At 47.1% G+C, this 21739-nt stretch overlaps 1 protein-coding gene and 1 long non-coding RNA gene across 2 annotated transcripts; both read left to right on the top strand.

Moving 5' to 3' along the window:
* Positions 1 to 13016: 13016 nt before the first annotated feature.
* PNPLA1 (patatin like phospholipase domain containing 1) lies at positions 13017 to 15118 on the top strand (the record flags this gene model as incomplete). The annotated part of the gene is made up of 4 exons (XM_067310431.1): positions 13017 to 13095; positions 13826 to 14049; positions 14484 to 14549; positions 15053 to 15118. Coding segments are annotated over exons 1-4 (360 nt in total), but the record flags the coding sequence as incomplete, so codon positions are not given.
* A 2-nt stretch (positions 15119 to 15120) lies between these two features.
* On the top strand, positions 15121 to 17523 carry LOC136994202 (uncharacterized). Its single transcript, XR_010886325.1, has 3 exons — positions 15121 to 15262; positions 15345 to 16095; positions 16856 to 17523. It is a non-coding gene; the product is annotated as an uncharacterized lncRNA (long non-coding RNA).
* Positions 17524 to 21739: the final 4216 nt, after the last annotated feature.

Here is a 21739-nt window from a genome sequence, read left to right on the forward strand (position 1 = left end):
CAATATAGCATTGACTTTAGGGAGACTTTTAAGTTTAAATATCATATGAGGAATTAGAAGTGTCAGTTGTTGATTATCTGGGTCCCCATCACTGTCTAATTCTAAAAGGATCCAACTGCTGTCTAGCCCCTGGCCACCCCAGGCTCTGCAACTCTTTTTGGTGCAATCCCTGCCATCTCAGCACGGCTGTTCCCCGCTGATGCTGTCCACGGGGCCCAGCTGATGCAGGTCTCCCTGCCTTGCTGCATTTGCACAGGGTAAGATTAATTCCTGGTGGATCCATCTTTGCTTTGGTCCCCGTCAGGCCGCTTAGCGACCCAGAGCGCTCCCCTGCTCATGGGCTGCCCTTCACTGCCAAGCAGGGTTACGCTGCAAGCTTGTTTCAGGCGGCCGTCTGCTCCTCGCAGTTCGCCATCTGTTCCCGCAGCGAGTGGGAGAGTGTGTTGTCTAGGGGTTAGAGATGAGGAGGGAGGAGGTTGCGAGTCAGGCCTCCTGGCTGCTTTTTGCAGCTCTGAGAAAGACTAATCGATTGAGGAGAGCATGCATATCCAGAGCTCTAGGTCCTCCTTTCTGCCTCAGAAATGGGGAAAGAAGAGCAAGATCCCCGAAACACCCGTTCCAACTCTACAGAGACTTGTTACCTAACAGAGCCAAAGGTGCAACGAGGTTGTTATGAAAAGGGCAGGACCAAAAAATCAGCACTCCTGGGTTCCTTCTCCTTGGGAAGAGCAAAAGATGCTCATCTGGCTCCCAGCTTTGGGAGAAGAAACCAGAACTGGAGCAAGGCCTGTAAGAAAGGACAAGTTGGGACTCCCAGGTTCTTCTTACAAGTCTCTCCCTATTGTGCAAGACTAAGGTCACAGCATTGCTCTGTGCCTCAGTTTCCTCAACGAGGCTTGTTGGATGGATGGTTCAAATTGCTCCGGATTCCCTGACAGGAGCTGGATAAGTGGGGGGTTACTCAATGGGGCCACAGGTGCTTGTTTGCATGTGCAACGGTTTCAGTTTTGCAAACGCAAATTCCTCTTACAGCTTCCTTCTCGTTGGGAAACAGATAGCCCTCCGGGGCCAAGGCTGCTCTCAGCCTTTGATCCAGCCACGGCAGTGTTTTCCCCAAGCCAAAGCACAGGCAGACCCCCCCAAGAACTGCTGTGCATGCTCGAGCTGACGGGACCCTCTGGACACAATTAAAGCAGCACATCCAAAACCTCCAATCTCTCCCCACCTCTCCCACATTGATTTGTTAGGAGGGTGGTTATGGATCAAGGCGGAGGGCAAAGGAATGCACAATCACAATCACAGCTCTTTGCTGACCTTCCCTTGAGACAATCGGCTGCAGCAGGCTAACGCACTGTGCTAACACACAGCAAGGACAAATGAAAGCCCATCCCCAAGCCCCTTTGCTGTTCCTTCCCATTCAGAGCAGCCCACCTCATCCCAAAGAGGTGCTTCTTCAATCTGACACAGACGCAGATTAAATGAGAATGGGCTCAAGGGTTCCTTGCCCCCAGCTCTCCATCCTGCACGCCAGATGAAGGAGTGTGGTTTGCGTGCAGTCAGGACTGCAAGCGGAGACACGCGTCTGCTTCCTCTGTCATGGCAATTTTCAAGCCAGTGCACTGGCGTAAACCACGATCCCTTTCAGTTGGGGAGGTGCTGTAAACAGAAGCAGTAACATGTCTGGGGACAGAGGGGCTGCACTTCAGCTGAGCAAGGGAACGGCTAGCCACGCTACTGCGTCCAACCATCCCCTTCTCCAGCCTCCCACAAACTCGAGTTAATGCCCTCCATCTCCTTCCATAGCTTCGCTTCTCCTTCCCCCTCTTCCCCACCTGTATCTGGAATAAATAACCTTTTGTGAATGGGCATGGACCCCTGTAATCCCCCCCAAGAGACAGAGGGATGAGGGTAGGTGATACTAAATGCGGATAGCTGATACTAAATGCACAACTATCTTGACAAAGGTGCTTGTGGCAAGGATAGTGCTCTTGCTTGTGGTCTCTGCTGTGAGTTTACAGCAGCTCTCACAGCAAATCTGTAATACATTTCTGCTTGAGAGCAAACCAGAACATCCCTAAGAATTTTCCATCAGAAAGTCACTGTCAGGCTCCAAAAGCCACATGCACTTCCTGCAGCCGATTTCTGCCCTCTTGTGAAGCTCTGCAGAAATCCAGGCCTACAGCAGCATTTGCAACTCCTACCAATCCCTTTTCTCATGCTGCTTGCTTTCAGGGCAGAGACCCAAAGAGATTGTGACTGGCCCTAACTCACGATGACAGAGATTTCCTGAGCTTGAATGGAAAGCATTAAGGACCATCACCCTCCTCCTCTGGTAGCATTACTACCAGTTCTATGACAACCAGGACTGGGCTCAACCCTGTTTTATTATTCTCTAACTGATCCTTTTTAAAAGCCCTGAGATAGGAGATCTCCCTCCATCGCAGCTGGCCTTGGCCAAACTCTTGTTCCACTAATCCACCCTAGCCCAGCCCAGGGCTTCCCCAAGTTCCAGTGGGAGTGAAGGGCCGAACAATCTACTGATTATCAATGACTCAAGCGTGTCTCTGTGCTCTTCCTCCTCACAACTTCCCTGGGCTCACCAGCCAGCATGTTGCAGGGTACAACCTTCCCTCCCCTCTTCATGACCCTCTTTCGAGTGTTGTCATCATGGGACTCCAGGATTTGGTGGTTTAACCTAGGAATATGGCCAGGAACACAACAGGGCTGCAGCAAGCAGCCTGGGGCTCAGCACAATCCTGCTTGCTGAAGATGGAAAGGTTACTTGTCCAGAAGGAGCAGGAAACTTTGGCTTTAATCCATGTTGTGTGCCAGGGAGGGCCATACTCACATGGACAAAATTTTCACCTAAATCCCATGTCTTTCCCATTGGCTGCATTTAGGGACAGAAGGGATGTGAGTCATGTAGTAACTGAGACAGAGCCAGGGAGAGAAGGGGAGGTCTCCTGGCTTGCTGTGCCCATTACCCTCTAAGCACGCCCCTGTTCAGACCACCTGAAACCATGCCATGCTGCTATCTCATCAACAACTCATTTTCTTGTTCAGAGGAAGCATTTTTGCACTAGCCCATCCGAACAAGATGGAGATCCTTTAGTCCCTCTGTAAATCTGTATCTGGCACTCCCCTGTGCCTACAGGCTGCACTCTCCCTCCTACACAATGGGGAAACTGAGGCAGAGGGCTGCAATTTGAAAGCTTTGAAAGTACCCAGCCACATCAGAGACCAGAAGATCCAGCCACATGCTCAAGCTATGAAAGTCCCCCCAAGACAGACACTACAGCTATACACAGTGCACAACAATTGCTCTTCTCCTTCTTCCCAAATGTGTCAGTAACAGATGCCAAAGACTCCCTGGGGCCCCTCTCATCTTCCTGAGACATTTAATGTTTTTTATATAAATTGCTACTGGTCCCATCAATCATTTGGCTTTGGCACGATGACGCAGTACAAAATACACGTAGCACAGCCAGCCGATGGGCACCAGGCTCCCAAGCACATTAAATGCCGACTTTTAAATGGCACAGACCAGATATAGAGTACAAACTCCTATTTGATCTCCTCCAGTTAATTTTTCGCAGCCACAGAAGACTGTTCCTTAAGACGTAGTGTTTTATCCTAGACTCTGTGATTGCATATGATGGCATGACAACACTACATGGAGTCTATTTCCTTCCAAAAGCCACTTTTTATTGCTTCAGCTCTGAACTTCACAGGTGCTGCCAGGGAGCTGCTTGTATCAACACCGGACGCATCCCAAAAAGATGACAATCAGTGTGACTGAGCGCATCCAGAGCTATGCGCCAGATGGCATTGCCAACCTGTCCCGCTCCCAGACACTCCACCATCCACAGCCCAACCAGCTCTGACAAGACAGGAGGAAGGTCAAACCATCTGCTTGCTGAGACCTCAGCATCATATTTAAGTGTAAAGCACTTGAAGACTACAAAATTGATCTTAGACTTTTCTAATAAATAACTTTAGTGTTGCTTCTACCTAGCAGGTTGCAATTACTTTGAATGCTAAAGTTGAATAGCCAGAACAGAGATAGGTAAGCTCCAAACACCTATGCAAAGTTGCAGGGCATTTATCCTTCCCCCACTGATACTTTCACACTAAAGCATTATGCTACAAGACAACCAGAAGTGACCATATGCCCAGAACAGGGAAGGCACCATTATTTGTCATTCAAGTTTCAGAAGCCCTTTTTGCTCAAGTATCTTGAATTCTCCCTACAGCTTCCATCCCTTCCCAGTAGAAAACAGCTGCACCTCATGAGACAGCAATTATTGCCAAGTGTTTTAGGGAGCCCTGAGACACACAGTCCCATTTAATGAGGTTTATTAATTGCTCCTGCAAAGCAGAAGAGCTTTCTTCTTTAAGCCTAGCATTCCCAAGTATCTACACAAAATCTTAAGCAGCCTAATTTGATCTGCTAGCTGACTTGGCTTTGAGCAGGAGAGCTGGACTAGACAATCTCTTGAGCTCTCTTTCAACCTGAATTTTCTCATGACCCACTATTTCTCATTCAGACTGTCCCTAGGAAAGACCCCCAGAAGCTGGTTTCAGCCCTAGAAGTCAGTTTGCACCTTTGCCTTCCAGGCCAGCAGCTACAGAGAGGCAGGGAAAGCATAGGGGAGCCCCCCTCCCCAAGGCCTTACTAAAGCCTCTCCTGCAGGAAGCTTTAGGACTAGATCTCTAGCCCAGCATATCTGCCCCGGCCCTACCTACAATATACATACAGAGAGAGCAACCTGAGAACAAGATCTGATTTAAGGAAGAGAAAGAATACAGAGAAAGAGAAACAAGGCCTAAAACCAACCGCCCGCCCGCCCAGCCCTATCCCAGCCGCACACTGAGGCACACCCCCTCCCGCCCGGCTTTTATACCTGCGCCACGGGGCGGGGCCTCCCTGCCCTCACCTTTGCCCTTCTCCATCATGGCGGGCCCGGCAAAACCCAGCTGCGCGCATGCGCATGCCAGACCCGTTAAAAGCGGGAGGAGCGGCAGCTTGGCTCCTTTTTCTCCAGTGGGTTTTTTTCCGTAGCGTATTTTTATTTTCTTCTGTGAGATGAGAGGGGCCTAGAAGCGGAAAGGAAAAGGGAAAAGAAGTGAGGTATAAAGAGACAGTGGTGGCGTGACGTCAGCGCCTCTTGCTGCCTGCTCGCGCGGCGGGCGGGCGTTGCCTGAGGCGAGGGCTGAGGGGGGTGGTGAGCGGCCTCGTCCCCGCGGCTCCCCCAGTTCGTCCTGGGACAGGCCTGGCCTCCCCCCTGGCCCGCATTCACTAGCGATGTTGAGAGGGGACCTCGGTCCCTCTGTCAGGTGGTGCAGCTGGGCATGGCCTTATTGAGGGCCCCTGCGGTGGCTTGGGCTGCCCTGGATGGCTTTAACGGTCAAAGTGGCCGTCTCTGCTGATCGTGGAGGGCTGAGGAGGGCTCGGTACCCCGTGTCAGCGAGGAGTGCTTGTTGCCGTGCCTGGTTTCATGTCACTTTGTTCACACCTGGGCACAGGCAGCTCTGCTCTGACCTAGCTGAAGGTCTTCTGACCTCACCATGTGTTTTCTTGCCCAGCAGCCCTGGCCTCTGCACTAGTAGCAGAGCTCCCAGGTGCCTGCAAGGTGCCAGGCTCAAAGTTAGTCTGGCTCTTCAGCTGCTATGGAGGCAGATGTGGTAAGAAAAGGCTGGGCCTTGTCAGTAGCAGCTGCAAGGTGCTGGTGCTCCCAAATCATGGATGGCCTTGAAAGTATTGATTTTGACTACTTAAATGACTGTTATTCAAAAGCTAAAAGCTTTAATTACAGTAGAAAAGGTTAGAATGACTTTCTCAATGTTGTGCTTTTTGAGGCTTGTTAACATTAGACTTTCCAGATGAGACACTCAGATTCCGCCCCAGAACCTGTAGGTTTCTGCATTTTTGCACTGGCAACACTCTTCAAACTTTTAAATGTCAAAGTTGAACTTTTCCCTGTTTTTCTTACCAGAATGCATTATGGGGCTGCCTGCTTGCTTGCTCCTTGGGTAGTAATAGCAACCCTGTAGCCCAGACCATTGAAAAGATCCTTAGCAGTGCAGGCACAGTGCAGATGATGAATGCATCAAAAGAGTTGGGAGTTACTCCAATTGCCCCTTACTATAGTGATGGGGAAGTGGCTCTTTGGTTTTCTTTCCTACCTAATAGAGAGGAAGATGTAACTTATGCTCTGATACCATGTAAAATCTATTGCCAAGGCAGCCTAACAGTATAGCACGGTGATCTTACAGCTCTGGTAAAGGCTAAAGCTTTTTTCCTAGCCTGAAGTGGCATCTACCCTAACTCCTTCAGACCAGAGGTGGGGATCTGCTACAAACATGACATTTAAGTAGTCTCTTTGTCTTTGACACCCCACCTATGAGCAAAAGCAGAGAGACTGAGTCTCACCTTCTGCAGTGGTCCATTTGTCTGCATGCACTGTTCACTATAGGCCTTTGCCCATACCTTTAGGACATCTGTGAAGACAGTGGGTTTTGTTACCATCAGCACAGTTCATCTGGTTCACCTGTGGCTCCTGTAAACAGTGCCATCTTTAACCTGTGTCTGCATGTGATGCTGGTCACCTGAGCAGGGGAAGGATTTCTGTAGTTAATGTTAAAATTAGTATGGACTGTGGGTTTTGTATGCCATGTTCCTGTTCTAAGAAACCACGTATGGTGGGGCACATTCTGGGAGCTGCCAAATTCACAGAAATACAGGTATGTGAGGCAAGATTGTAGGATGTATTATCAATCCCTGTTTTTTCTTTCTTATAATAAAGGTTATCAATGAACTCAGTGGCAAAAATGTTGATTGTGTTGTCAACTCGGGTAAAACTAGTCTTTTTTAAGACATACTTGCTATAGATTTAATTTGCTTCTTTCTATTCATACTCTAGTAGATCCATGTAACAGGGAAATTATGGCTTTTCTCTTTGCCTAGATGAAGCAACAGCCAGTAGTTACAGAGTGAAGTTGTTGGCACTGGACTTTGGCTACAAATTTATTGCATGCAGCAGGTATCTTTCTGAAGTTGGTGTTAAAAGTTGGTTTGATTATGTGTTGTGTAGTGCTTGGTCTCCTTTCCTGGAAAGGTGTCTAGTTTTGGTTTAAGTTTGTGTGATGAAAACAAATCTGCAATGTGCATTTTATTCCAGTTGAGGATGTTTGCAGCCTGCTCCATATCAGGAAATATATGGAGTCCCTTTGTACCTGTAGACCCCTATGTGTAGACATAGTGAAGAATGGGTTTATTTTGGAGTATTAGCATATTTTTCCACTCCAAAACCCATGAATATTTTTTAAATTCTTGCCCAGGTCTGCATTTAAATGTGTAAGAGGAAAGATTGCCTCTGCCTTGATCTCTTGTGGGTTATCTGCAGGGTTATTCTGACACATTGGTTTACTTCTTCAAACATAAGGCACTTTGGGAAGGTCACTAATCTGCTGTGTCTTAGCTCTCTTGGAGAGATCTTGTTAGGGGTTTGGATATGATGGATTCACAGCTCCTGTTCTTTCTAAGACTTGCCAGATTGGTCTGTGTTGCCATTGGTAGTGGCACTGCTGCTGTAACTCCTGCTTCTGTCGCTGCATGGGATGCAGATGTGGGATTTGGACTCTGATTAATCCTTTTCATCTGAACAACAAAAGTAGCAAAATGCATCTTTGAGGACTTGATTTGCTCACTCGAAAACAGCCTGGCTTGCTATTTTGGGTTGCATTTTTAATTCACTTCTTGATGAAAGCTAGGTGGCTAACTCCCACTGAACTGGGAGCAGGTGTTTGCTGTTGCTAGAATATTGTTAGGAGTTAGCAGCTCCAGAGAAAGCTTCAAGCCCATGATGGGGATTTCAAAGTAGAAGGAGCTAAACCAGGTCATCTGAGAGAGCTGAGGCCACAGCCTGGGAAAACAGGTGAAAAGTGCAAAGCTTGGGGGTTGTGCATTGCCCTCCTGGTGTGGAATAGTGCTAGCTTGATGGGTCTGGGGAGGGAGTGAATTTTTCTTGACCCTGCAAGGGAAATTGAGGCAGGATGGCTACAAGGCCCTGTGGAGCCACAAGAGGGTGCTCCCTGACAGCAGTTATTTGCAGACAGCATTTTAGTGCTGGTGGCGTGTCCCCAAAAGCTGGTCACCCAGGCAGCTCAGTGCCCCAGTTCTGCTGTGAGGTCCTGCGGAAGGAGGACAGGCAGATGGGAGCATGTTTCTGAGCCCAGTGTCAGCCTTTTCTGAAAGAAGACTTGACAAGTCAGTGTTTCCAGGTCGGAGCTGTATGTTGATGCAACACTTGAGCGGGCTAATAAGTAGGCAAGGTGCATGGGCTGGGTATGACACATTGCCAAGCTGGGAGAAACAGCATTTCCCCCTGCATGAGCGAGCTCAGACAGCTAGCAGACACCTTTGTCTCGCACTTCTATTTCAATACACTTGGTGCTGTAGCCAGGGAGGTGCCAGGGAAACTCCTTGATTAATCACCTTAGGGACTGAGTATTTAGACAAAAAAAAATTGGCTTCAGTGGAGGCCGAAAAAGTGACATAAATAGATTTTCACCAAGACTGGTCTTTTACATGAGCAAATTTCAACCTAAAATAAAACCATTATCTTGAATTTCTACAGTGAATTCCCCCTCCCGTTCTTTGCTTTTATCTCCTAATGTAACTGAAGGCAATGCCTAATTTTTTAGGCAATGCCTAAATGTTTTGGACCCTGCAGCATCACAGATTGCTTCTGATTACTCACAGAAGCAGCAGGACAATGTGGCTGGCTCTTTGTATGCAGAGAAGCAGGATACAGACAGATTAAAGGCCAGGCTGATTAATCCTGTGGTGCTGGGAGAGTCTTCCTAGTGTAAATGCAAAGCCAAAGCAAGAACTTTTGCCTTTGAGTCTCAGGCTTGGAAAAATCAGTGAAAAAATCGCCATCTGGGGTGAGTCTCTCTTGTTTGTTCTCAGCTCTGAGGAGTTTAAATGAACTTTTTTCTGAATAGGGCTAAACCCAAGGCCCTTGTGTGTGCTTCCTACAAGTAGCCACAGAGTTGTAGTTGTTGGAGCAGAGACAGTTTTGGGGGAGAAAAGTTTGGCATGATCCTGCAATATCCCAGCCACACAACCAACGGCCCTGGTACTTCAGGCAGCAACTTGAAGCCAGCCATTGCCTTAGAGCACAGTAAAAGTCAACCCCAGCAGCTGGCCCCAGGGCGGCGCTAAAGATGTCTGTGGCTCATAGTTAGCATCTCCTGGCAGTGTGGGGCCACGCATTGAATGAAGAGTCACAGAAGAGGGGCAGGCATGTGGCTGGTGCAAGCAAAACCTCTTCCAGGAAGTCTGAGTGGAGAATACAGCCTGGGCTAATCCCTGCTGGTATCTAGAGACTCTAAACAGCAAGAGGCTGTCTGTGTTTTGGAAATCTCGTAGGAGCTTTTCTTGCAAGCCATGTGCCCCAGCAGCTCAACAGCTTGCAGTCAGTAACCTTTTTTGCAAGTGCCTTTGCATCAGCAGCTTCAGACTTCAGAATATTCCCAGTCCTGCACATGGTTTGTCCCTGACAAGGATCCTCAACCACTGTAGAATTTTTGGGTCAGAAATGAGTGCTGCTAACAAGTATAGCCTGCTTAAAAGATTTTGGGAGGTGACTCGGTGTGCAGCTTGGCTGAGCTCAGCCCCTCCTAAGACTCTACCTCCTACCCTGAACATCCTGATCAGCTAAAAGCTTCCTCCATGAATTTAGAGTATCCAGACACTGCTGTCTAAGGGAATTGATTTTGTTATACCTAGCTTAGTGTGAAAACATTCAGAATGTGACTTGTCCTTTTTTCTGCGACAGCTGACCATATTTCTGCACATCCAGTGGTCCATGTGGGAAGCAAAGCAATACAGCTTGCAGCTAGGTAAATCCCACGAGGCAGTAGCACCAGCTCGTCCACGGCACATTTAATATATTTGTCGAGGTATGTACTAGTGCTTGAAACTTGACAAACTGCGCATCTGATTCAAAGTGGTAAGGTGATTCATTGTTTCACAGAAACATGAGGAAATAGAAATGAATTCCTCAAAGTCTCTTTCTTGAAATGACATGCATATCAGAAACCATATGTAGGTTAGGAGCGCTGCTGTATTCCCAGAACACTGCAGCCTGAGGTCATAATTTTGTCACTGCAGAAGATCTTTGAAAGAAACATTTTGGTTTGGCATCAGTTCAGCACTAAAACATGCCGCCCTGAGGGGCCAGAATAACTTCTGGACACCCATCATGTTCTCTGCTCTGTCCTGACTACATCTCCTGAAGAGCATGGCTCCTTCCTTGGTGCAGAGTTTGAGCAAGGGTAGCTGTAATTCCTAGGATTTTGAAAAATGTCATTTTATGACTCACCATTTTATTTCACTCCAGCTTTTTGGGGTGCTGGTTTCATTTTTAGTTGGTTGTTGGGTGGATTTCTGATTCATTTTTACCTCCCTAGGTAGAAAACCCTACTTTCATCAGACACTGCCCTGCGTTTTCATTTGTTTGAACGCACATTGATTTCTCTCCAATTCGTTTGGTTGCCTGAAGTGGTGCTTCAAGCTGCTCACCCTGGATGGCCGGTTTGCTCAAGGCTGTGCTTGGCTTTCTCTCCAAAGCTGAGATGAACAGCCAAGAGGCAAACAAGCAGGGCTCCTCTGCTAGGAGCCTCTTCTGACCTAGTGATGGAGACATGATATGTGCTAAGCAGCACAAGGGCATTTGGCCAGGTGAAACAAAGCAGGCCTGAAACTGAGGACATTGTGCAGGGATGCATGTGGTTTGTATTGCCTCCTGCTGTGGGCAAAGAGAGAGGCCATAAAAAAGCTTCTGCATTTCCACAGCAGGATTTCTCAATTCCTGCTTAGGCCATCTGGGTCACTTCGATTGAGGTCAGCTGGGTTTCTTTTGCACTACCAGCCCCACTGATGAGATCAGGATTGGGTAAGAAGTTAAAACAAATGGATTTACAAGTTTTCTCAATAATGCAAAGATGTGATTAAGAGAGTAAAGCATGTTACTAGAATGGCCTAAATGATGTGTCTGACTTGCAAGTTGAGCAACATAATTGTCCAGCTGCATTTGGAAAGTAATGCAGTAGTATCTCACATTTCTAGCTCCCTACCCATGCTGTTGATTTGGGAGAAGAGGGCTTGAACCCAGGGCTTGAAGGAGCAATGGGGATGTTGTTGGGGTCTTTGTTTTCTGCAAGGCTTGAGCTATGTAAAATTTTTTCCCTTGTCCTAGAGCTGGGGATCAGTTTTCCTTTATCTCAAGAGCTTCCTCCATGGCTCTCCAATGGGTTTCAAACTCTGCATGCCTTTAGCACCTGATAAATAGCACAGAGCAACATCTAGAATTTACTCTTCTCAGTGCAATTAACTCTTAGGAGTTATTTATACTAAAGGTTAGACTAAAACTCATTTCCAGTGCATTTGTTCTCTTGACTAGGCATGTAATGTGTTTATTCCTCTCTGAGTCCTCCATCTATCTCTGCTCTTTCGCCTTTGTGGTTCATCAGTGGGATCAGCAATGCTCACGCAACATGTTTGAGGAGCTTAGTGGCTTGGCTCTTGGGTGCAGCTGGGCGGTGGTGTACACTGCTCCCACATGAAATTGGGACCAGACTAATAATGTGCTGATGGTGCTTGGAAAACAAGAGTTCAGGGTTAGTGGGGGCTGCAGTACTGTTAGCACCACTGTGTCCACCACATGCTGCCATGTGAACATCAGGGTTGCTCTGCAGCCCCCTCACATAGATCAGGGCTGCATCTGGCCACAAAACTCACCCTGGCACTGCATCAGCACACAGTAGAGGCAGAGAGCCCATCGTAGAAGGTTTTCAAAGCTTTTTGCCCTGCAGAGATTGGGTAGATTTTCATGTATCTTGGAAAAGTATTTCCCCATCTGTTGAAGTTTTATCCTTGTTTGTGTAGAACAGCTGCTTCTGCTCTGCCCGGGTTTGTGCTGCTTTTCCACATAGCAGTTTCCCAACTTGTCACACAGCTGCAAGGCTAAGAAGACTTTACCTTTTTGAACAGATAATCAACAGATGACTGTCAGAGATGCTGCTTTTCCCCTTTGACTGTTTTTAGTAGACCAACAGGTCAATAAACTTCAACGATTTAGGTGGCAAATTAAGCCAGGAATTGTTATCTGGACTCTATTTGTAGCATTTGGAAGCAAACTTGAACCCTGAAATTGTGAAACTAAGTGAACAACCTGGACTGGGATTTCTTTAATAATCCGCTCACCTTTTGCAACTTTACTCCCTAGGACAGGGTTTGGTAGCCACGGGATAAATGTGACAAGATACAGTTTTGAGCAGCATCTTGTAAGAAACTTGTATACAAGAGAATAATTTCTGCTTCCTACCTCCCACTAGGCTGCAAACTGAGCAGTACCTGGGGTCCTGGCCGAACTCAAGGGTAACACACCATCTGTCAGCTCAGGGCAGCAGCATTTTTCCCTGGAGGGCTCGTTTCTGAGCCCATACTGAGTCCCTACTGGCTGCTCCCACCTGCACCACCAGCCTGATGGGGCAGCCCTCCAAGCTGCCTGGGGCTTCTACCCAGCAGCTAAGTGCACACCTTCCTTGGAAACATATTGCAGCATAGACCATTTGTTTTGATAAGTGGCTGCTTTAGGCATTAAAAGACAGCTCACCTCACCCACTTCTATTGTTTTTTCTGGATATTTGGCATACAGATGTATGTCAAACAGATATAAAACAGTGACAGTGTGGCCAGAAACAGGAGCATGTTGGGAACAGACTCAGTTTAGCTATTGGTGAGCGTTGACCAGCTGTGGAAAAGACCTCCAAATCTGTCCTGGGCAGCTGTGTTCCTGTGGCTTGAGCGCTTGGTGTGAACAGAGATGATGAAGAGAAATGGAAATGAGAGAAGACCCTTCTCTCTTCTTTTTAGGGGCTGTGCTTTCATGGTAATCTATCAAGCTGGAGTGTTAAAGGCTTTGAAGGAACTGTCACCTGAAATATTGAAATCTGCATCCAGGATCTATGGAGTGTCTTCAGGATCGATTGTAGCTGCATTGGCGGTGTGCAAGTGTGACATGGGTAAGTGTTGTGCACTTGCTTTTGTTCTGTGTGTCTAGAGAGACCAGATGTCTGGAAACATTGGAGTTGCAAAGGATCTTTTTTTTGAATGATTTTCTTTATTCAGTGGTTAATTCCTCAGAATATTACTTCATTAACTTCTTTAAGAGTGGAAAATATGAGTAAATTAACCAGCAGAGAGAATCTGCTAGGTATAGTTACAAAATAAGTCATTGTATCTTGTTAATTTGAATTAATGAGAAGTATATCTAATGTCAGAAACAGAAGTGCACTGCCTAATAGGGCACTTGAAATTTTTGATAGCTTCCTAAAACAGACAGAGGAGAGAAAATACTGAATATGGAAAGGATCAGTATTGCTGCCCCATGAATTAGAAGTAAAGTTACACCCTCAGAGCTCAGAAATGCATAAAGATGCAGAGCAAATGAGAGGAAGTGTTATACAAAAGACTTCCAGTCAATTTTCTCCCATATCTCCAAAATTTTTTAAAGAGATTTTGTGGAGGGAATGGAGAGAAATGGAAAACAAAACAAAATAATACCTGGTTCTTGCAATATTGAAGAGCCTTGGAAAATCTAGATCCACTTGTAAGAGTTCCAGCACTAATGAATATAATGGATCTTTATGGGTATTTACCAGCATGGTAAAATGCATCTTTACCAGGTGGAAATGTAGCCCAGAAAGTACATACTAATAATGGCATGATTGTTTTTCTTTGCTTTGGCTTTAGATGAGATACTGCCATCCTTCTTCAGTGTTTTGAAAAACACTAACTGGCTATGTCTTTCATCTCGAATGAAAGTCCTTCATACCTTAAGGAACTCCTTAAATAAATATCTTCCCACAAATGCCCACCAGCTGGCTTCTGGGAAGCTGCACATTGTTCTCACCCGTGCGCGTGACTGGCAAAATGTGGTGATTTCAGAGTTTGCCTCAAAGGAGGACATCATTCAGGTGAGAGAAGCCCCGCTGCCCTGCAGGGGCGTTTGGGGGTGATTTACTGCATGTTGGTGCGATGCAGTGTCCGTGGGGGAAGCCTGCCTGGACCACTGGGCCTCGCAGCTGTGTGTGCCACGAGTCCTGTCCTCATGGTTCTCTGAAGTCAGACAGGGTCACAAGCTGAAAATAATCAAAGATCATCCCTGGCAATTGCTGGCTGAATTATCTACAGGGCCTGAGTCTGTATATGCAGCAGGCAAAACAAGTTATTCTATGAATTACACTCCTCCTTCTCCAAACCTGGCTGTGGATTATGTGGGCTGGTCTGCAACAGTCAGTGGTGCCAATTGTGGGTCCTGTTTCAGCATCCACAGATGAGCTGCCATTTCCAAAGGCAGGAGATTTTCATGGTTGTTTGCTCATCTCTGTGCTTTCCATCTCACCCACAGGCCGTCTTCTGCAGCTGCTTCCTCCCTATGTATTGTGGCTTTTTCCCTCCTTTGTACCATGGGGTGGTGAGTATCCTTCCTGTCTGAAGACCCTGTCCTAGGTCAGGCTGAGGGTCCACCTGTGTCCTTTCACCAGTGGTGGCAATAAGCATGTTTGTACCTCAATGTTTGCCACCAAAGCTGCTTGGTAGGTTGGTGCTGTATTTGTGTGGTGTCTGCAGGGGGATGAATTGAACTCGGGTGCCCCACAGGCTGACCACCCTGAAGACAGGACTCGCCTCCTCCCAAGAGCATGTACCCTCAGCCTGTCCATAGGGTCAGCTTGAATCCTTTCTGCTGTACCTGCCTGGCATTTCATTAAATACTAATTGTTTAATTGGAAGGGAGGAGATGGTGGGTGTAGACCCTGGAGCACATAGGGCAGTGGGCAGGGTTGCTGCTTGGAGGGGCATCTCCACAGCCCCAGTCTAGTTTGAGACTAGTGGGGAAGAAACCCTGCCTTCATCCACCTGTATGATCCCCTCATCTCTCTGAGAAGATGACTCAGTATTCCTCATTTTCTCTCCTAGCGCTATATCGATGGGGAATTCTCCATGCGGCAGGCTAACTTCATGTCTGAGACCACAATCACAGTGTGTTCTTTCGCCGGTGAATATGACATCTGTCCCAGAGAAAACCCAGCTGCCTTCTTTGCTTTCCAAGCCTTCGGTTATGTCTTAAAAATATCAAAAAACAACATCTACCGCTTCTTGTGTGCTTTAGTGCCTCCCACACATCAAGTGAGCAGCTTCTACAGGTACCCTGAGCCCCAAGGCCCCTACAGCTGGCTTATCTGCCCTGACCACCAGCTCTCTCCTGCAGATTCTGGACCGGTTTTATTGCCATGGCTACCAGGACACACACTCCTTTTTAGAAAGACTGAGTAAGTGGTTGCAAGTGAGGAGCAGGTAAGTCAGGTGTTTCTCTTAGAATGGCGGTATGCTGACAGAAGGTAAGAGATGCTACTGGTACATCTAGAGTCAGACTGGATGAAAGAGACCCTTGCATTCCAGGCACTGCCAGGATTACGTGAGTCCCATCCTCTTTGTGGCCTCTCCTGAAGCTCCTTGTGCACTACTTCCCCTCTGAATGTGTTAGATCCCTTCTCTTCCCATGCCTTGTTGGGCATGTAAAACTTTCCAGGGAATACAGGTTCCCAGGACCTAAACAGGAGAGCTATAGGCTCAGGTGCCCTGTGTGGTATTGGACCACACACCGATGCACAAAGCAGCATTGTTTGGTCCCTGACCCAGAGACCCAGCTCAGATTAACCGTGCAGTGCAGTCATCAGTCCACTTATTTTCCAGCCAAGCCTGGCCTCACCTCATGTTGCTGGAGACCTGGTAGCTGATCCACAAGCAGTGTGACCTGGAGTTTCTTTCCCCAGGTGAATTTGGTATAAGTTATTTTGCTGAGGACTTTGTTCCTGCTGGACAAGGAATCAGGTCAGAACGGCAAAGAGGCCCTGTGCTGGAAGCCATCAACAAGGATGCTGCAAAAGAAAACCCAGTGACCTGCTGGGCAGCAAACAGAATGGAAGAGGAAGCCCAGCAGCGGCTTCTGCCTCAGAAAGGTAGAGGACAAGCACTTCCTTTACCTCATAGGCTTTCATTATCTAAGTGACAGTTACCCAGGGCTCTCATTGCAAGAAAAGGCTGTCTAGTTTTGCAGGCTCCAGTAGATGAGAACATCAGGAATGGGAGGGAGACCCTCCTGGGCTGTTGGTTATTAGTGAACCCTCATGCTGAGCCTGTTTTGAGTGAGGCTTGAGGACATAGCTGTGATTCTCCTGCTTCTTGCAAGCAAACTCATGACAAATACCACCTGAGTTCCTAGCTGCCCATGCATCATCTCTCCCACAAATGTGGTGCAGGTTTTAGGTTGTGCCCCAGCCAGAAAGGTCCTGTTGGAAAATTAGCTCTGCTTCTGTGACCCTCTTCACTAAAACTCCTTCCATCCAAGGCCTGCTGTGGACTGAGTCCCAGCAGATCGCTTCTCAGACTTATTCCCTTCAGGCCCTATGGGGATTTTGTGCCCATGCAGAGGGATGGTAGAGGTTGAGGAGCATAAATCTCAATGGTGAGCAGTGGGTGATTCAAATCCCTTAGCTGCTTTGGCAAATCTCCTCTTGTATTTTTTTGTTACCAGTGGCACAAGACCAGTATGGGGCAGGTTTATGCTTAAGGTATTGACAGGTGTTTCCTGCCTCTTGAGGCAGGAGGCATGTGCAGCCACAACATGGGAGCCTGCATTTCCTTGTGAGCTCTTGTCTTTGTAAATTTATATTCATTTGTTCCCTTCAGTTTCTTATAGCTACTGACTCTGCTTTGTAGTTCCAGCACCTCAGGAAAAGCGGGATGTGCCTGGACAGCTCAGCAAGTCCACTGAGAGTGTGTTGAAGAGCATCAGATAGTTTGGCTGCCTTATCGGGAAGTCATTTACTCTCCTTGCAAGGTTCTGCCAATGTATCTTTTCATTGTGGGTGAGGGAAGGAGCGCATGTGTCTCATGGTTAAAGGTGATCTGGCTGTGCCAGTCAGAAGCCAAAATTTCTGCTTAGTTGTTCCAGTGTACAACCATGTGTAAATACTTCTGTCTAAGAGCAGCTTATTACAGCTGTAGATAAACCTCTTCCTGACTCAATTTTAAGCAGAATAAGGCAAGCTTAAATTCAAACCTTCCAAATTTTCAAAATCCTGTGCAAAATATGTCAAAATTGAAATGGGAGGGGGCACTAAACTGTTGAACTCTCAGTATTTCACACTTCCAGTTTGTCTTTTGTTTTTTTCCATTTCTGAATCTTTCTACATTTCAAAATTTCTCAACTTAGGAAAAAATACACAGCAGCTTTTTCAAGGTGGTGACAATCTAAAAATATTGCCATGTGAATAAAAAAGTGAAAAAGACCCAAATGTTGTTCTGCTGTGTCTAGGAGGACCACATGAAATGAGGAATATAGAGAAGAAAACCAGAATCTCACCATTCTAGATCTAAAAATAAAAGCTTGCAAAGTATAAAATGAAAACAAAAATTGATTTTCAGTGGAAATATCCTCTAAACCACTGACTACTTGACCTGTGGCAGGGGATGGGGGGGACATACTACAGTATAGAAATGCACAGTTTTAGGCAGTACAGGTTGCTTGCATTCTTGCTCTTTAAAAAGCCTTATCAGTCTGAACTACATAGAGATTTTGAAAGTGATATAGTAGTTATGAGATTTCCTTGGAGACTGAGCAGGGTTTGGGTTATTTGGAGTATTTCCCTTGGTCTCTGGTTAGGTTTGAAGGGTAGGAATGAAGCTGAGCTTTTTCCAAGCCAGCAGCTGAGCTGCAACATTATTCACAAGCATAAGATCATCTGTGGAAAGAATCTAGACTTGCTTGTTAGGCCAGAGAGCAACCAAAAGGTAAGATGGGGCTCTCCTCCAGGAGGGCAGCATCTCAGTTTTTTCCATGGCTGGGAAGGAAAAGCCCTGATGATCCTAGAGCAGAGAAAGGCTCTATTATTTATCTGCACAATGCTCTAAGATCCTTGGTGCTACCAAATAAACAAGGAAATAATCCTGCACGCAATTCATCCCCATTTTCCTGCGCAAGTCAGAATATCTTCAAAAGGACTGTTGCTGCAGAAGGACCTGCACATGAGCAAGGCTCAGAGCGGATTAGCTGGCTAACCACAGTCATTTGCCTACTTATCCATCTGCCCACCAGCACAGTTGCAGAATGAGCTGTGCCCTCCTGAATGTCTAAACTAGAAGCAAAGTCTGGGATAATGCTTGCACAGCCAGAGACTAGAGACATAGGCAGAGTTTGGCACGTGTTCATTTTGATTTGGCTTGGTTGTGTGGATCAGGTCCTGGGACTCTCCTGCTGCATCTGGGGTCTGTCCTAGCTTTGGAGAAAGGTCCTTCTGACTCAGGTTATGTCCAAACCCTCTTCCCATCCACCTCAGGCTTCATGTCTCTGCTGGGCTTGGTGCAGATTAGGCCAAGTAGCACTGGAGCAGGAAAGGAGAATAGAGACAACGTTTGTTTTTAAGGATTTTAAAACCTGCTTATCCCATTGCCCTTTAGGCAACAGGGCAGAGGGATGCAGCCCTGATCAGGTATTTGAATCTGGTTTGTCCAACAAGAATTGTCAGAAGTGTCTGTGAGACTGACCAGCATGTTTTTATGCCTTTTAGGGACTTGCTGACCACTGCCACAAAAGAGCATTTTTGACCCAGCTGCTGCCTTTGGCCCCAGTTCATGGTTTGAAGAGAGACAGAGCAGCTCGAGACCCAGCCTGCAGATTGACACAAAGGCACATTGAAGAGCACACAGTGGCAGTAACATCACCAGTACAGGCAGGCCTATAATCCTCTTCAAATCCCTGTGGGCCCCAGATGATTCCTGTTATCAACCTTTAATTGAGGTATTTCAGGGGGAAGACAGGATCTGTTGCAGCCGGTTGAACAGCTGGGTTTCCCAGCTTGCCTTTCCAGGGTGAAACAAACTCCTGCATGAGATGATTCAAAACAGATGCCAAACTTTGCCTCTATCCATTGCTTCTGGCACAGCCTGTTTTGTGCTGCTAGCTCCAAGCTCACACAAAAGAGGCAACAGCAATGTCAGGTGTGCTTGCTTGAAAAGGTGGGGGGTTAACAGAGCACAAAGCAGCTGATCTGGATGATGAGAGTTATTAAATAGTTATGTCTGAAAAAGGACAAGGCATGGGGCCCTCCTGCTCCAAGCCTGTAGGGATGTGCAATTTTAGATGTTCCTTGTGGGCTGTTTTTGTTAAAAGTTCTCAGACTAAAGTTTTACTAACTGTTCATGACCCAGCATCCTGCCCTGTACCTGGAGGGGATTAAGCACACTTGGGTAGTTCAAGCTACACTCCTGTTTGTGGCTGAGATTTGCAAACGAAATTAGTGGGTTTGAATGTCCAGTTTCTAAAAGAATTATCTTTTGGGGATGTTGAAATTTCCCATCTGAGTAGGGATGCTGTGTACAGCTACCTGAGGCTGCCTGAAATGGTTATACCCTGCTTGAGAGGTAGTGGTGCTTGCTAGAGAGACCAGAAGCCCAGTGGAAATGCTATTGCACAAATGGGGCTGCCCGCCTGGAGGGAAGACTAGAAATGCAGTATCACCAAAAGCAAATGAAGGACTAACTGGCCCTGGGCCTCCCTGGGAAGCAGCAGGTATCTCTGTGCCCTCTCCACTTCCACCTGTGGCATGTAGGTAGTCACAGCTCACAAGCTGGTTTTGAGCAGCCTCAGCTTTGGCTGCAGGGGCTGAGAGATGTAAATCCATCCGGGACGCCACAAGGGAGACAGGAAGAGGTTTTGTTGGAGCCAACACAAATAAGCATCCGGGTCTCTCTTAGCGTGCTCAAAGGTGCACATTGCAGAGGCAGTATTGCCAGGTCATTGACTTCAACCAGAGACAGCAGAACATAATTATATCAGTCTTTTACTGAGCATTCATAGTTAGGTCTGAATCTGTTTACATCAATGCAGCCTTCAGTTATTTGACACTTGTGCCTGTGGTCCCATGGTTCTTTGGATGAAACTTCCCTCTGTGCCATTTTCCTTTTTGCAGTTAGAAAAACAAGCTGCTTATTCAGGTAAATACTGTACTGTTGTGATCCACTGGCTGCCTATTGGGAACCAATAAACTGGGCAGAGTTGGCTGGGGGTACTGCCAATCCATCAGCATCTGATGTGCCGTGTATTTGGGATGATGAGAGTGGTTCCAATTCATTTTACGTACAGACCAGCAACACAAGGTGCGTTTGCCTGGATAACACAATGCTCATAGTAATGAGTTATGGAAAATCAGATGGGGAGAACTAATGTATTTGTGAAATGCCAGCTTTCCCAGCATAATTGGGAGATGCATAGGGTTTCTGCAAGACTGTGATACTTTGAAGTGGGGGGGATGTTAATTTTTGAGTTTCTCCATCCTTCTCCACTGCTGCAAAGTCAGAGGGGTCCAAGAGTGCACCTGCCTCAACCAGTCAGGAGAAGCAGGCCTCTGAGGGTATGATGAAAGTGAGTTCCTGCCCAGTGTGATGCTCCCTGAGACCTTCCTCTGTTTTCTGTTTAGGAGATTTCTCTCAGAGTTTGAGTGAGAGGAAAACACTTATAATGTGACGGTTCTGGCAAATGTATGCCACGTAATCTGCCTTAAAACAGGGTGGGGGGACACTGCTGGTGATGAGCAAGTGGAGAGGCTAAGGAAACCAGTGGCTAGGCTGTGCATACATGCAGGTGAAGATGCCTGATCCCCTTGTGCAGACTGCAGTTGGCTGCAGACGCAGCATTGCAGAGCTTTTCCTCGGCCATCATGTTAAAGCAGGTCAGACCTGGGCAGGGAGACTGTGGCAGCAGCATTTGTAACAAACTCAGCCCATTTCCCTGAGTGAAAAAGCAACTCACAAAAAACCTGCCTAAAAACAGCAGCTGCGCTGCTGTGTGAAATGAGCTCTGGGGTCACCCACTGCCTCCTGGGACGGCAGAACCGTGTGGCGTCGGAGACCCCCAAAGGCCCATCTGTCAGTGTTACCTAAGGGAACAAGTGGGTGTTCAGTGGAGTTGGTGTCAGTGGGCCAACAGGGACAGATAACCCCAGGGACGTTCCATGCTGAAGGACTATATCATGGTTGGGGCATTATGCAGCAATAGCTGCCTGCATTATAACATCTTTATGTACCTGTCCCTCTACCAGCTGCACGCAAAGTAACCTGCGGGCGGGCTTTGGGGAGGCATGGCTTAAAAGCTGTCCGTCTGGTTAAACGCGTGTGTTTAGCACTTGGGTCAGGTGATCTGGAGCACAAACACTTGGTGCAGCAGCATTACGGCTCTGACCCAAGCGCTCCCACGGCTCTGCCTGGTATCAAGGTCTGCCTGCTCACTCTCAGAACGTCCAGCTTGTTAAATGCTTTGAATCTATGAGAGTTTAGCCCCAAAACACCTCCCGGGATCTTGGACATACCTGATATGTCCTGCTAGGACAGAGCCCAACAGATAAATGCTCTGGAACAAGAATGCATTACCCTAGGGGAGTGGTGCTAAGCTGGTTCATAGCTTCTTTGAGATGTCACTAAATAAATGGCAAAACATCCTGGGGGAAAAAAATTAGCCACTTTCAATTTGGAGTATCCAGATTTGGAATTTTTTGCCAAGCTCAGCAGCAGTGACCTATCAGTGAGATCCTCTGGGGTTTCCCTGGA

This window comes from Apteryx mantelli, chromosome 25 (assembly GCF_036417845.1).
Source record: "Apteryx mantelli isolate bAptMan1 chromosome 25, bAptMan1.hap1, whole genome shotgun sequence".
NCBI lineage: Eukaryota > Metazoa > Chordata > Aves > Apterygiformes > Apterygidae > Apteryx > Apteryx mantelli.